Raw genomic sequence first — 15,297 nt, 5'->3', positions numbered from 1 at the left:
AGATAATTATCTCCACTGTACATAAATGGTGCATTTACAATGATGTGCCACCATATGTGTAATGCATACACCAATAATGGAATGCTTGCCTCCTGAGTGGACTACAACAACGAGGCTAGAAGAGCTTTTGAAAGCGAGTAAGAGCTCTTACTACAAACAACGTGTGTGTGTTTATGCGGGATTTTGAATGTAATTGTGCAAAAATGAACCTGCACACAACTGTCTACCTGCCTGTCATTCAGTCTGCCTACCTATTTGCATGGTTCTCTATGAGGGAGCCAGTAAGAAGAATAGAAGACTGTGGAGAAGTGAGAAGGTGCTGTCAGTCATTGCTGGCTGAACAAGGAGCAGATAGGAGCAGGAGAGAAGATGGTTGGCGGGCCGGAGCCATGCACTATTCAGGCAGCATTCAGACGGAGCGCGACCACTGGGGCAAAACACCACAAGGTTCTCGGCAACACACAGGTTGACACATGTGAATACCGCACACACCTGCCAAAGCTGAGGTTCATATTCCAGAACAGGATTTGCCTCAGCATATTCAGGGTGAGTACTGTAGAACCTCATTTCCACCAAGCGACACAGTGCAGTTTAGTTCACCACGGTGCGGTTTTGAGTGATAAACCTCGATCTGGTTTGGGTTTGTGACACAGTGTGTGTAGGCCAGATGATGACAGCTGCACGAGCTACCTAAATACTGTAACATCACACCAGGACACAGTAAGCCAACAATAAGGAACACTGAAGGACAGAGGGCATTTTGTGTTCTTTCCACCAAATTTTGTTTGAGAAGGCAGCATGGAAAAACACCGCCATTTCTCACTACCATCGCACACAAGTGACGATTATCTGTTGACCAGTCAATAGACTGCAGTCAGTCTAGTTCCACCCTTTAGGAGCCTGACCACTGTTCTTGGTACCCCAGTGGAAGGGTGCCAAAAACTGGTGTGTTACAGATCAGTTATTTTGGTACCTTCTAAACATTTGATAATGGAGACGCAAATAATTGTACTTAACTGAAATGAACTGTACTGTGCTACTTGGTGCAAACATGCTTAGCAGTAAGGTTTTCAAGTATAAAAAGGGAAGAAACGGGAAAGTGTGTTCAGACTTCTGAACACCACCATTTACTGTGCTTTACACATTGAAAATACTGCGACACATAATCCCAAACACCTTGGACAATATTACAATGGTAAAAAGCAGATGAATGCTATTCCTTCTTGAACTGGGACAATCAGTGTCATCTGAAACCATTTGGCCAGTGTCAGGAAGACAATACAGTCAAGACAGATACCTTTATCATGCAGTGTATTAAAAAGTTAAGCTCCCCTCCTATAAACCTTGAATACTGTAAGAGAGTCCCGAACGGTCCAACTCATCTAGAGGACAAAGTGATGGCGCCGGGGAGCAGACGGCTCATAAACTAATGGGACTCTTGTAAAAAGATACTCCCCTCTGGATTATACCTGCTCGGGAGGCCTGATGGATGGCCCAGATGGCTGGGAGAGGACACCAAGCATAGATGAGTGAACAGGTGTGAGAATGTGTGTGTATGTGTGGGAAAGCGCTATAATAAGGACTTGTAAAGTCAATTCCATGGAGACTGCCTTGCCTTAAACTGATTCAGATGAAACAAGTTCTAAAATATTTGACCTAGTGACTTTTTAAAAAAATGCTTTTATTTTTTTAATTTCTGTAATGCCATTTTTGCTGGTAGTGATTATATTGGGAGGGATATTTTTCTACATTTATACTTTTAAAAAAAAAAAAAAAAAGAAGAAGAAGAAAAAGAAAAAGTGAATTGAATTGAACACATTATACAGCTACAAATGCACATCACGCCGTTCTGTTTGCTATCAATGGTAAATGGTTTGTATTTATATAGTGCTTGGTCTTGTTGACTCACTCAAAGCTGCTTTACACTACAGTTCTGCCATTCACCCATTCACACATTCACTCACACTTTCATGCAGCCCGTCTATGTGCAGCGCATTTTCTGTCACTCATCTTTCATAACCATTCACACGCTGCCGGCACAGCCATCAGGAGCAACGTGGGTTTAAGTGTCTAGCCCAAGGACACATCGGCATGTAGACTAGCGGATACCACAACCTTCAAGTTGAAAGATGACTCGCTCTACCAATGAGCTAACGTCGCCCCTTATACACTATACAACAGAGAATAGTACGTAAAGAAAAAAAAGGCACGCTCAGCCATTTTTGAGCCATCTCCATGAAGAAAATAGTTGGCAATATTAAGACATTGATTAATCAATTTACTATCGCTATAATTTATTGTAATAGTAATGGATTAACAATTCAAATATTAACAAAACAACCTTGCCATCTTGTGATCTGTTAGTTTTAGTCCTATGGTGTTGAAAACCTGAGGAGTTTTAAGTGATTCATATTTCATATTTCAAATACCTCATGTTAACATTACCCTTAATATAAACAAGGTTATAACTAACTTCCAGTTTGGTGCTAGTTTGTGGTAGGATGTGGGTAGGAGTTACAAAGCGCCTTGGGGAAAGAACAACCTGACAGATGACTATATTATTACACACATATAATCTTGTAATAGCATTGAGACAAACTTCAGTGAATTGATGAAAAACAGACCTCGGGCTATAAGTCAATAAATCACAAAAATGTACACAATGAGTTGTCAGGTTGAAGTGGAAATACTGCCAGTGGACACACAATCAGCAGTTTCTGGCGGCCAGTCGAGAACAGATGTGAACTGTACGGGCTGAGGTGTGTTCAGTCAAGCTTCTCTTACAGGTTCACATGGAAGGACAACATGGTGTAACGTATGAATAAACTAAACCAGGCAACCTGGGATGCTACTGACACAAAAGACAGCTGGGGCTTAGACCAACCTTATTAAGTCAGGTGTTTTGCCTGGGGACATGCTCGAAGGCAGTGCACACGCCAACATTCATGTGCACATATTACATACATATATATATACCCCTGCCTGTTGGCATGGCTGTTGTGGGAGAGAGACACAGCGGAGTACACTTCTTAAAGCAGAAGAAGTGAAATTACAAAATGCTGAGATTTTAAGATTCAGCATTCTCACTGTATCTAAAAATAAGTCACGTATTATCCAGAAAACAACATACAGCGCACTTTCCCTCCTCTGTAGCTTTCAGCAAATGCATGTTATTGAGGTTTCAAATAAAAAAAACCTTGTACTGAGACTTTACAAGAGAAAAAATTGAACTTACCATGACAGACTAATGTTACATTATCTCTTCTCTGCACTTTGCAAAAAAGAGTCGCACACAAAAAATTTGCTACACATGCACAGACACATTAGTGATTACTGAGTTCAGTTGAATTACATCACCACATTGATGGCAGGCTATTAACTTGGCAAACAGTGCTGATGTTAAGCCTGTCATATGGCGGCGGCTGTGTAACAGGATTGCACATTGTAGCACTTGAGTTGTAGCGAGTAAAGCAAGCAACGCATGGCAAAAAAGAAACAGGCCTGCCACAGCTTCTGCAGCGAAGAAGATGGCAGAAGAGGAGAAGCTGTACTGTGATGCAGGTGCTGGTGGTGGATGTGTAACAAAGAGCTGTAGCACCCCCAACAGAGGGTAGAGGCATACCGGCAGGAAGCAATGTAATGAAAGAAGAGCAACTGCATAGTCTTGTTATGTGGGCATTTATTTGTTGTTTCTTCATTCTTAGTCATCAGTTTCTTTGTAATTGCTAGAAAGGATTTTTTTTTTATGGTGTCTGTGTCGAGCATGCTTTTACCTAGGAGTTCACATGTGACGTGAACCTCCTAAATGACCACAAAGAGCGTAAACAGAGGGGAAAAAAAGAGACAAGTCACAAACAAGGAGAAGTACTGATGAAAAGGGGAAGGATAAATTGCCACGAGAAGAGAAAGAAGGATCATTGCCATAGCAACAGCAGTATTTCTGTGATCCAGCACTAACTGCTTGATGTCAGATGCCAGCTATTTGTCTTAAAGTCTATTAAAAATAAAACGATATGCAGAGAGTCGGTAGAAACTTGGCGTTGTTGCTTATCAAAGGGCAAGTGGCTCACAAGCAACTGAAAACATGAATAGCTTGAATCTATAACAAGACATGGAAAAAATATGACAGACCATCTTAACAAAAATGTCATCCTGGGTGGCCGCTGGAGGACCAAGACTGCTGTGTCAACCTGAACAAAAGTGACAGCACTTTTAACTATAAACTATTCACTGTTATTTATTTAGCCGGAGGGACTTAACTGGAAGGCTGGCATATTTGCTTCCTTGGCGAGCCAGTGACATGGAGCTGTCTCAAAAAAACGCTAAGCTCCGTTCGCTGGAAACCGTATTTATATATTCACTAATTCGGCAAAACCTAAAGGAAGAAAATAATGAAGGAGAGCAGCCCCGTTTATTTCCAAGCTCATCACACATGGAAAACAAAATGAGAATCAGGATAGGGGAAACAATGGCCCAGTTGAGGTGAGACGAGCCCTTTTGTGTGTACAAGTTTATTTATCGACAGGTTCTACGAATGATGAATGTCAATACCGAGGTCTGTACAAAATGCCGATATGGAGTGAAGGGTTGAGCGGCGTTTGATTTCATTCCTGACGAGCTAATCGATGTCTTTTTACATGTTGTTCGGTTTGATTTTAATTTTCCCCTACAGATGATTAATTGGCAGTTCTGTATGGATGAATGTGATACAAGAGACTGAAACTTTGAAGTTCACTGCAGTCAAATACATCTGCATGTGCACATATGTAAATAGATTTTGCTGCAACAGCAGGAGGGTTTGAATCAAGGCCTACTCTTGGAAATCAGTTTAGCAAGAAGGGCACATACTTGTCGTGAATGTTGCATCAAAAACATGTTTTTTTAATTGGAATTAAAAACATAATGATTAATATTATAAACTGATTTAATGCTAGATTGCTTTTATGACTTGCTTAAAAATTTCATACTGATTGTGCTCAACTAATTCACTCAATATTCAAGTACATTCTTCTGATATTTGATTATTCGTGTAAAAAGACGACATCTTCCGACATAAAACACAGAGCAGCAGTGACAAGAAGTGAAACTCTCGTTACTAGATGCTATATCAGTCAGTTTTCCTTCCTCCTCAGTATCCCCGGCTGAAAGAACTCCCTCCTCACTGCACGCACAGTGGGTGCTGTGTTCAGGTTCATGCAACAGACAGGCTCGCCTCAGGACATCAGGAATAATTAGGCGAGATCAACCGGACATCAATCACCCTACTCTTGCACGTGCACGGGTCATCACCTTCTACATGACCTTACATGCTAAACAGGCCGCTGTCACAACCTGTCGCAAGGCTCGGCAGGGAGAGAGAGAGAGAAGGAACGAGGGGGAGAGAGGGGGAGTTAAAGAGACAGAGAGAAACTGACAGTGCTGTTAGAGATCTGAATGCATTGCACAGGTGATTGTGAAGGAAAGTCAGACAGGTATAAAAACTGAAATGATGTTGACAAGTAAAAGAAAAAGGGGGAAATCAGGTGAGTGAAGCTGCCTTCACTTCAGCTCACTGCAGGGCTTTTTTGAGTGGTTTCAGCAAAGTTTCAAAACAGCTCAGACATGAAAAGTGAAACTTCGTGCTTCCGACAACCTGCAACTCAACGTACTGAAGCGACGATGCTATGGTATGAGCCACGTATATAGACGCTCGCGCTCAAACAGCCTGCCACACAGTCAGACACAGACTAACTGTGGACTCAGGAGAGAAGCAGCCATGACATGTCACCATGGCTTGTCCCAAAAACATGGCGGCTGCGGCAATTAATGACACCGTTCAACTGAAGGGACCAGCTAATGCATCATCCCAGCCCTCCCTTGCTTCGAGCGTCAAGGACAGTCGGTCGAGTTTCTCTTTTACACAAGGGGGCGTCATCCCCGCTGACAGTGTCTACCAGTATGAGTGGGGAATTTGTATGCGTGGAAATGTGTCACAGACGACAATGCGGGGAACAGTGACCTACGCATTACTGACAAGGAGTTTAATCCTTCTTGTCATCTTCCCCCTTCACGGAAAAGTCAAACAATCTGCTCGTGTGTAAATTGAAAAATGATATCAGTATTTCAAATCAGACGAACAACCTCATAAACCGAGGTCTTAAGACGACTGATAACAACAAGTTACTTAAGCTATTAACAGATTATTTTCAGTTACAGGTTTGAATTACTTCAACTGGTGGAAATTTTATTTTTCTTCACTTTGTATTCTCATCTGTATCCCATTCTTTGCTGCCGCAATGACCCAATTTCCCCGAGGGAATCATTAAAGTTTCATCTTATCTTATCTGCCTCTATCCCTCTGCCCCGTTCCTTATCACCCCCCTCCTCTGACTCCTTCACTTAATTATGTCCTGTGAATGAAGTTCATCTTTCATGCTGCCAGCAGCCGGCAGCATGGCTCACCCGTTCTGGGCTATCTAATCATGGCGCAGAGACCAAACTAAATTTAGTCAGCCAGATTGTGATGCCTGGCAGGCCTTAATGGCGGCTGACGTCTCGCGACACTCTGCTGAAGTGCACGATACACTCTGCTCGAGCAGGCCGCGCCGAAAGTTGACGAATGCTGATGACTTGTGAACCAGTTTGTTTCGCTTAAAAAGTTTCCAAGGGGAACGCGCACACAGAGGTGAAATACTGTGCTGACTAAGGCCATTCAAACTTAATGAAATCCTGCATTTACATTTTAGGATCTTGGCCAATGCTAAGAGTAATCTACGTGTGGCAAGTAAAGCAGTGGCAAAGTGATCCAAGTGATACAAATGTGCACACTTACAGCTAAACCAATCAGCAGCCTGTGCTGATGGCACATGATGGATGTGAATGCAGCGTTAACATATTAGAAAAGATCCTTTAGTGGTGACAAAGATACTGTGAAAATTAAAGAGCAAATTTACACACTGGGGTCAGTTTTTCTAAATATGCGAACAAAAGAGTGTGGTTCTGCACGGTTTATATTTAATCTGAATTACTGAATTGTAGTTTGGCTCGTTTCACACTGCCCGCATGTGATCTATATATACTTTCATTGTGAAATAATGAGCAGCCACTGCAAATACGCTGCTCAACACTGAAGAATCCTGGTATTTAGTTGAATGCAGAGGAGTTATTAGAACATTTACAAGTGTGTTTTATGGTGTTCAACGTCACATTAAACGCAGCACAGAAGCTCTGCAGCAGGTGAAGAGGATTCACACAGCTGATGTGAAGGACATGAGTGCGTGAGACAACAAATCTACCATCATCGTGCCCTGCACAAGCATACAGTGTGAAACCAGCCCAGTACAACATTGATGACATTTTTAATCCAGAACTGATCTGGCTAGTTTTTAATGTTATACCACAAAAATCTAATCTAATCTAATTTTAGATAATCCTATATTTTTACACACATACACACACACTTGATGGCTTTTATTGTGAAATACAAAGATGACCTGTTGATTTTGTGTTGACAGCAGTGACACTCAATTTCTGAACAGCAGAAATCAAAAGAGAAGAAATGGGAATAAAAGGTTTGCCTCTAATATGAGCCTGTCACAGATAAATGCCTGCTAGCCTCTTTAGTTGTGGTATATTAAGACCACAGCGATCAATTAACAATGGCAGGTATGTTATTTAAACTGTGTCATTTCTGCAGGAAAAATCCCCGACACAGTCTTTCTGCATTTAGCATATTTAGGGTATTTAGACAGGCACATAACCCTTACTCCTGCAAACGTCTGCACTTTTGTAAATTCGCTGTTGGAGTCCCACTCCATGCTCCCTTTCTATGAGGCGACACTCAAACACATGCACAGTGCACCATAAGCACATAAAAACTACCCAAGGATATCAGATGTTCATCCGTCACTTAACGCAGAAAAAAGTTGCACACAAGAGAGCTTCTAACAGCAGCTTTGACACTGCATATATATATGTAATCTAATTAGCAAATACAAATTAAAACAATCCTGACTGCTGAGATGAAAAGTTACCCTTGCAGTGTTTTTAATGTAAGGTTGTATGTTGTGATTTGGTGCTACACAAGTAAAATTGAATTGAATTGAATTAAAAAATCATCTCAAGCTTCTTTTTTTCTTAGTTGTAAATATAGTACTTATATATAGAGTTTTAATATGCCAGACTAATTTTGGCAGCTCAGTTTGGATTATTTATTATTATTATTATTTTATTATTATTATTATTTAATAAAATTGATTGTACACTCAGACCATCTTTAAGGATGTATCTACCTCAAAATGGATACAAGTTTCTGTAAAAATAGTTTTGGTTTCAGAGAAGAGTAATCAAATGGAGAGGGACATCTGCGAGCATTTCAAGGCCACTGGGGGTAGCAGTGATAGCAAACAAAGTCTCTGGGGTTGGATAAACAATAAAGGCCTGTCGATTGGTTAAAACAAAAGGCTGTCATTTGCTTTTGTTGGTGGTGGTATTTTTTCCATGTAATCTGCATGTCCAGATGGCTGGATGACTTTCTCCCTCACAGCATCATTAAAAGCTCAGAACAGCTGGCAGACAGAGTGAGCAAACTATGTGTGAGAAGCAAAGAAGTGCGAGGAAGTGTGTGTGTGTGTGTGTGTGGGGGTTAGAAAATTGGGAGAAAATGGGGAGAAAATTGAGTGACTGTTAGATGAGCATCTCTTACCCAGATCTGTGTTGGGCCCAGCCAGCAACTGTTTGAACTTGTCCAGGCGGGACGCTTCCCTCTCTGTCATGGCTGGGGTGCCAGATGTGTTCTGGTCAGCCATGCGAGCCACTAGTGGGATAACGGGTGGCCGGTGAGGCAGAGAACGCTGTCTGTGGAGGGCTGCACACTCACCCGCTGCATCTAATGGGCAGACAAAGACACGAGGGAGGGCAAAGGCTTATATAAACACACAAACGGAGGGATTTCACAGGATGCAGGATAGGACTTTGTTGACTTTATGAAGGTTTTCAGCTTTTTGGCCAAATTGGGAAAGAAATATTTCATTACATGTAGTAGAACTGAATATTTTGTGTTTATTACCAAGTGATCTATCTGGAGTCTCACCACCAATGTCTGTTTGGCTCTCAGTCTGAAGAAACTTTGTTTACCTGTTTAAAAGAGCGTGGTTTTGCTCTAAAGTTTGTATTTCTCTCTCATCCACCCACACAGTGGAGGATAAAAGTCTTCCACAGCTCCAGGTTGCCCTGTATTCACTCAACTATGGCAACCTTTGTGCGATCCAATCAAATCTCATATAAATCTCTTTTGAATTAATGTTTAAACTTAAAGATACTCCGACTTCTGTTTCAAAGCCTCACTAAGTGTCATATTTTTAAATAGCAAATTCAATGTATTCATTTAAATTACATTTTCTAAAAAGAAAATACTTCACATAGTTAAAAAGTATTTAAAAGGTAGGAAACTGGCCATATGGATTAAATAACCCCCACAATAACCTACAATGGGACTTTTGCCATATACCATTATTATTTGAAGGCTTAAATCTTTTTCACACCAGGTGTAAATGAATGTAGTTACTGTTAATGGTTTGTTCTAATATAAGCCTCCAGGAAAGCAGCAGTTGTTGCAACATTTCTCTGAAGCATCTACATCAGCGGATGCACAAACACATTAATTCAGTCTGCTGAGGGGCCACATGTTCCCCCAGATGTGCTAAATAAAAAAAGAACCGTCGCTCTCGCACACACAAGTTATTAACAAGCTGCCAAGTTCACGGTGACTGTGCGGAGAGGGAAGTTCCTTGTGTCATAGCACTCGGCAAAAGTTTATAAAGAAGCTTGCGTTCATAAAGAAAGATGCCAACATTTCAACTGTGAGGACACAGTCACACAAACTCCACAGCAATTAACAAAACTGGAACTCTGCCCATTTTAATACCCCTTTTAGTCTTTACAGGCACAAATAAAAGGCAACTGATCTGTTCTCAACCCCTTTATTTGCACTTTCAATAATTAAAAAAGCTTATTAGGGCAAGCCACTGTTTATTTTGTAGTAGAGCCATGTGTGACTGTCACAATTTACTTCTTTTATAGCACATTTAATAAGTTTTATGTTTTAACTTGCTAGTGAAAGAGAAAAACGAAGGAAGTCAGTTAAGGCCACTTGTCCATTCTTCCAAATAAGGAAAAACACAGGAAAGAAAGAAAACAGACATACAAAGATAGAAGATCACATGAACTAGTATAACAGGAAAACCAGAGGCTGCAGAGATTGTCAATGACAACAGGTGTGTGTGTGTGTGTGTGTGTGTGTGCATGCGTACCCCTTGCTCTCTTACATACATGGTTGTTGGATGATGACTGCCATAATTAATGTGAGTACATGGAGCCTCACTAATGAAAGTCATGCGATGTACTATTATTATTACTATACTTGGCCGAGAAGAGAAGAGAAGATTTAAGTGTTGGCAAATAAACATACAGTTAAAAAAAAAGCTGTGTACCTTACTGTAAATGTCCTACAGTTGACCCATCTATTAAGGTGAGTGTTTCATAATCACATGCTCACATTATGAAAGTGCAAGCCCATACTGCATCTTATCTGAGGAGATAAGAGGAACTGCCAGAAGGCAACAGACTGCTCGTGTCATCTGTATCTACACACAGCAACATGTAGACACCCAGGCAGACAAGCAGATGACCTGCCAGACAGGACAACAGTCATCCAGACATTCATGATGTGTGCCATCTGCTGCAATTGCTGATGTTACAATCTGAAAAAGCAACAGTAGAGCCATCTCTTTGCAAACACCATCGTCTATAAGTGTAGAAAGAACACAGAGCAAAAATGTTTATCTTTCAACAGGAACGATCTGCTATAAAATCTTGAGTGTGTCATGTCAATGTTTTGAAAGAAGTTTCACACTACACAACCACAAGTCAAACTGTAGCACAACATTGGCAGTCTATCAGTAGCACTGCTGTAGTGAGTGTTAACATTAGCCAATCTCTAATGCTCATTCCTCTGCTTTGTGGATTGAATGCTCAACTGATGGGCTGAATGGTTAGGGCAAATAAAGGCAAGTCTTGAGTAGTGGGTCCCCACTTAAACTCCCAAATGTTTTTAATTTGTCATTCCCAAACTCTCTCCTCCTCATTTTCTGTCAATATTTCACTCCAGCTTACAAATAAAGCCAACAAAAAAGCCCCAACAGTCATTAAAGAAATGCTCATCTATTTTAACATATCATTAAATAGTCAATTTGGTGACATGTTGTTGTATTTTTGTGAAACCCATTATTGTTGCTTTGCCCAAACACGTGTTTATTAAGGTTAATGTTAAAATCAATAAAAAAAAAAAAATCATGGAACAAGAATAGACCTGTTAATGGAAACTCAGTTAAGTGTTACAGACAGGTACTGTGTGAGGTGATTGATGAGACCTGCCTTCCGGTTGCATGGAGGTTTCAGGGCATCCTTTCAAAATATTCCATGATAACAGTGTTCCGCAGATAAACAGTCTAGGTTTTAGTATGCAGGTGAGCCACAAAACTTTTTGGACAGTGAGCAATGGTGGTGACTAACCTTTAGGTGACCCAATTGGAGCTTCGCTTTGGGACTTAACCAGGCGACCATCAGTATAAGGGCTGCTCTGGGAGGCAAACGACACCTCTGGGCTGGTCACGTCTCCCTCCTCCTCTTCCTCCTCCTCCTCCTCCTCTTCCTCTTCCTCCTCTTCATCCTCCTCCTCGTCCTCCTCTTCGTCCTCTGCCGTTTCCTCCTGTGTGTCCTCTTCTCTCTGCTCTAGCTCTGTGGAGTCGTCCAGCCTCTGTCTCTCCTGCTGCTTGCTGTGATTCTCTATTACCTGTCAAGTTTATAGGAAAAAAGAGAGCATTCTATCAAACTCTGTACAGTGTAGAATATGTTTACTGTTGAATGACACAAAATGTATTAGTAAACCACTGCAACATCCAATTTCTAACTAAAAAGGGCATAGAATCATTTCAAATACACAGACAGAAAAAAACAACTTCTTTGTAGTGTCTGGTGCTGTCTGCATGCAAGTCAGCAAATGAGTATAATTAAGGCCTAAGGCCAGTTTTAAACCAGATACGCATGTGATGCGTTATGGCTATGGCGCACTTCTCTTTTCCTTGAGGCACACATGTTAACTAAGAAGACACACTGGCTGCCTTTCAATGCACAGGTCTTTTTGGGAACAGACATCGTACCTATTTTCCATGAAGCCTTCAAATTTAAAGCACTCCATCATTGGACTTCCCTGATTCCATTCTTTTTTTATTTTCCCAACATAGTGTTCTTGTAAAACATGTACAGCACCAACCAACACATGTAAGGCTTCACACTTAAGTTGTGATTAGACTATTTAAATTCATGTGTTATTATTTGCATCAGCAAACTCTATGTAAAACATCACAGGTGAGCAGAAGACAAGAACCCGGTGTTTACAACAGACACACGCAAAACACAGCAGATCGGCACAGTTGCTGTCACACACAACAGATGCACCCAATGAGAAAAGTCATGCTCCTTACGATTGACTATTCCATGGAACAAGAAACATCCATCATTTCCGGAAACATCCATCATCTCTTTTCACAAGTCTTTGCATTAGTTTGTTCACCTTATTGGCTGTCTCCATGACCACCTCAATGTTGAGGTTTTGTGCAGCCATGGCCAGCAGCTCATCATCATCATCTCCGACATCCCAGGCATCACTGGTTATGCTCTCAAACTCCTGGAAGGTGGTCGCCTTCTTGGGCTTGCCTGGCGTGGCAGGAGGAGGCTTGTTGCCTGCTTTAATTAGACTAGAGAACAGAGAGAGTGTACCATGAAGGCAGAGACGATAAGGGGGAAGTGAATGAGATGAAATGAATCAAAAGAAAAGAGGAAGGAGAGAAAAGAAAGGGAGATTAAGTAAATAGGCACAGGGGGGAGGAAAAAACAGACAGTTAATCAGTTTGACACTGATAGATGGGCAATGAAGTAAACATACATCAGCCCTTTGAAAAGGGTAACGACTTTAACAATTAACTAATAGACAAAGATGTCTGTAAAATACTTGCAATCTGTATATGCTTTAAAATTGTTTATTAAAAGACTTGCCAGTGACTTGCACTTCCACTTGCACTCACTGTAAGACACATGGATACTCTAAACACCTCAGAGAATCTGATCACGTACAAAAGATAAAATTTCACTCAGTTGCTTTCTTTCTACTGCAACGATACCTGTTCATTTAGCTGGAACAAGAAATGCTGTAGAAAAAAATGTAATTAAACTCAACTTTTAATTTTGCAATACAGAGCAGATTGAAAAATAAGGTGCTCAAATTTGTTCAAAAGAAAATAATTACCATAAAGTGGAAGACATATTCCATATTAGCCAAGTTTTATCACAACTTGAAAATCTGAACTTATACTTCTTTAATAAAAAAAAAAGCAAATTAAATTCATCCCCTTAAGGAAATGCACATGATTAAACATCAGAGAGAAGAAAGAAATAGATGATTACTGTCTCACAATGTGTGAGGGTGTGTTGGTGGGTGGGGAGTAGAAACAGAACAGGTAGCATCAATGACATATATCACAGTAAATTCAAATTCAGATATGTATTTCTAAATCAAGGGTAAATGGTGACACTTTCTAACAGGACTTTTCACACACTTTATAATTAAAGTTTACAGTAAATTAGTGACAGTTTATAATTAGTACTGAAAGTAAAATTAATAGAACATGAAGGTCCAGATTTTGTATCCAAATGCAAAGGCTTTCCTTCCAACATTTGATCAATAAAAATGTAATAAAACCATTAGTACTACTACTAATAATAATAATAATAATAATAATAATAATAATAATAATAATTCCATTCATTTAATTTACTTTCCAAGTAAATTACAATACAACTAAGTGTAGATCTTTGTAACTTTACATTGTTCTCTCATTGGTTAACCAACTACATTTACTGGTAGGTTCACTTCCTCTAAAACAGGAATGGCCATGCAGTGCAAACAGAAGAATTTTATACTGTGATATCATCCATGAGAGGTTATCATACATTCAAGCACATATGGCAACACCCTATCACAAACAGTGTCATCAGTGTCAAATGCTTTAAAAAAAAAAAAAAAAGGGGGGGTGCACATTCCTGATTTGTATATGTGGCTTATATTTGGGCAGCCTGTGGCCAAGGGGAAAGGGAACGTAGTACTGCATCAGCTACTGCAGCCAGCAGTTTTCGTCATTCACTGACAAAATATTTGAAAACCTATGTAGCATTTAGCATCAGCATTTAGCATTTAAAAGATGTTTCGTTTTTCTATCGAGGGTTATTGTAAAATCATGGTGGTCCACAACGGCACCCTTGATCAAGCTGACCCAGCTCCTGATATTAATATGAAAGGTTCACTCTGGTATAATAAAAAACAACAATTCATACAAGCAGGTATAATTGTATGCTTAATTATTCTTAAAAATTATCTTCAATTTCTTCCTAGGGAAAATCCATGATTTCACCTAAATTTTAAACACTGGACTTTTATGGTCTGCCTTTTCTGATTTTGATATTCTGATTATCATCAAGGGACAAGCAGCTCAATAGACCCTTTTGAGAGCTAGGTCACAGAAATGTGCGCACACACTTTGGGGTCAGAAAACACACTCCTACCATTAACTTGTACAACAGTCCAACACATAAGATGCCTACATGTAACGTAGTTGGCTGTGAAAATAGAACCAGCAAGTTCTTCAAAATCCCTACAGGATCTCATCCCTTTCAAAAAAAGAGACATTGTCTGTGGCTCCAAGCATTAAAAAGAGAAGACTGGGGTGATGCCACTGCAGTCAAAGAGGCTCGCGTCTGTAGTGCTCACTTCATTTCATGCAAGTTATCATTTATCAGTCCTTTCTGTTAGATTACGATAAAAAGCCTGGATTTCATAGAAATGTGTGTGTCAATGCACATACGTATATGAAACCTATGCTGCTTAAAGTTATGTTGTGGTCTTGGATGTAGCTAGCTTATAGTTAGCTGCCGGCCGGCTAACGGGCTGACAAGTAAACATGGTGTGCTAAAAACGTTCCTTGTAAGCCTTGTATGTGCATGGACTTTCTCGAGTGTACAGGCTAGGTTTATCTATAAGGTAAGAGTGAATAGCTGGTGACTGGATATCTGGCCACTTGCTAATATCATCTACCCAATCTTTTATGGAAGCTGGGTCAGGCAGACTACTGCCGTTGGCTAGTACTAATTTATTTAGGTATTGTTCGAGGCCCTTAATCGGCAATGAAAAAACATAATTCATAATTA

At 40.3% G+C, this 15,297-nt stretch overlaps 1 protein-coding gene across 2 annotated transcripts in view; it reads right to left on the bottom strand.

The window, feature by feature from the left end:
- The window catches only part of tbc1d22a (TBC1 domain family, member 22a), a 118,684-nt gene that overhangs the window by 102,180 nt on the left and 1,207 nt on the right, over nt 1-15,297 (bottom strand). For both annotated transcript variants that reach the window (XM_044021724.1, XM_044021723.1), the window contains exons 3-5: nt 12,611-12,794; nt 11,551-11,830; nt 8,684-8,866 (exon numbers count right to left, since the gene is read on the bottom strand). In XM_044021724.1, the coding sequence (XP_043877659.1) occupies nt 8,684-8,866; nt 11,551-11,830; nt 12,611-12,794 (647 nt within the window). The remainder of the gene's footprint in view (nt 1-8,683; nt 8,867-11,550; nt 11,831-12,610; nt 12,795-15,297) is intronic.

This window comes from Solea senegalensis, linkage group LG3, assembly GCF_019176455.1.
Source record: "Solea senegalensis isolate Sse05_10M linkage group LG3, IFAPA_SoseM_1, whole genome shotgun sequence".
Classification (NCBI taxonomy): Eukaryota; Metazoa; Chordata; class Actinopteri; order Pleuronectiformes; family Soleidae; genus Solea; species Solea senegalensis.
This window is presented reverse-complemented; position numbering and strand designations above follow the sequence as displayed.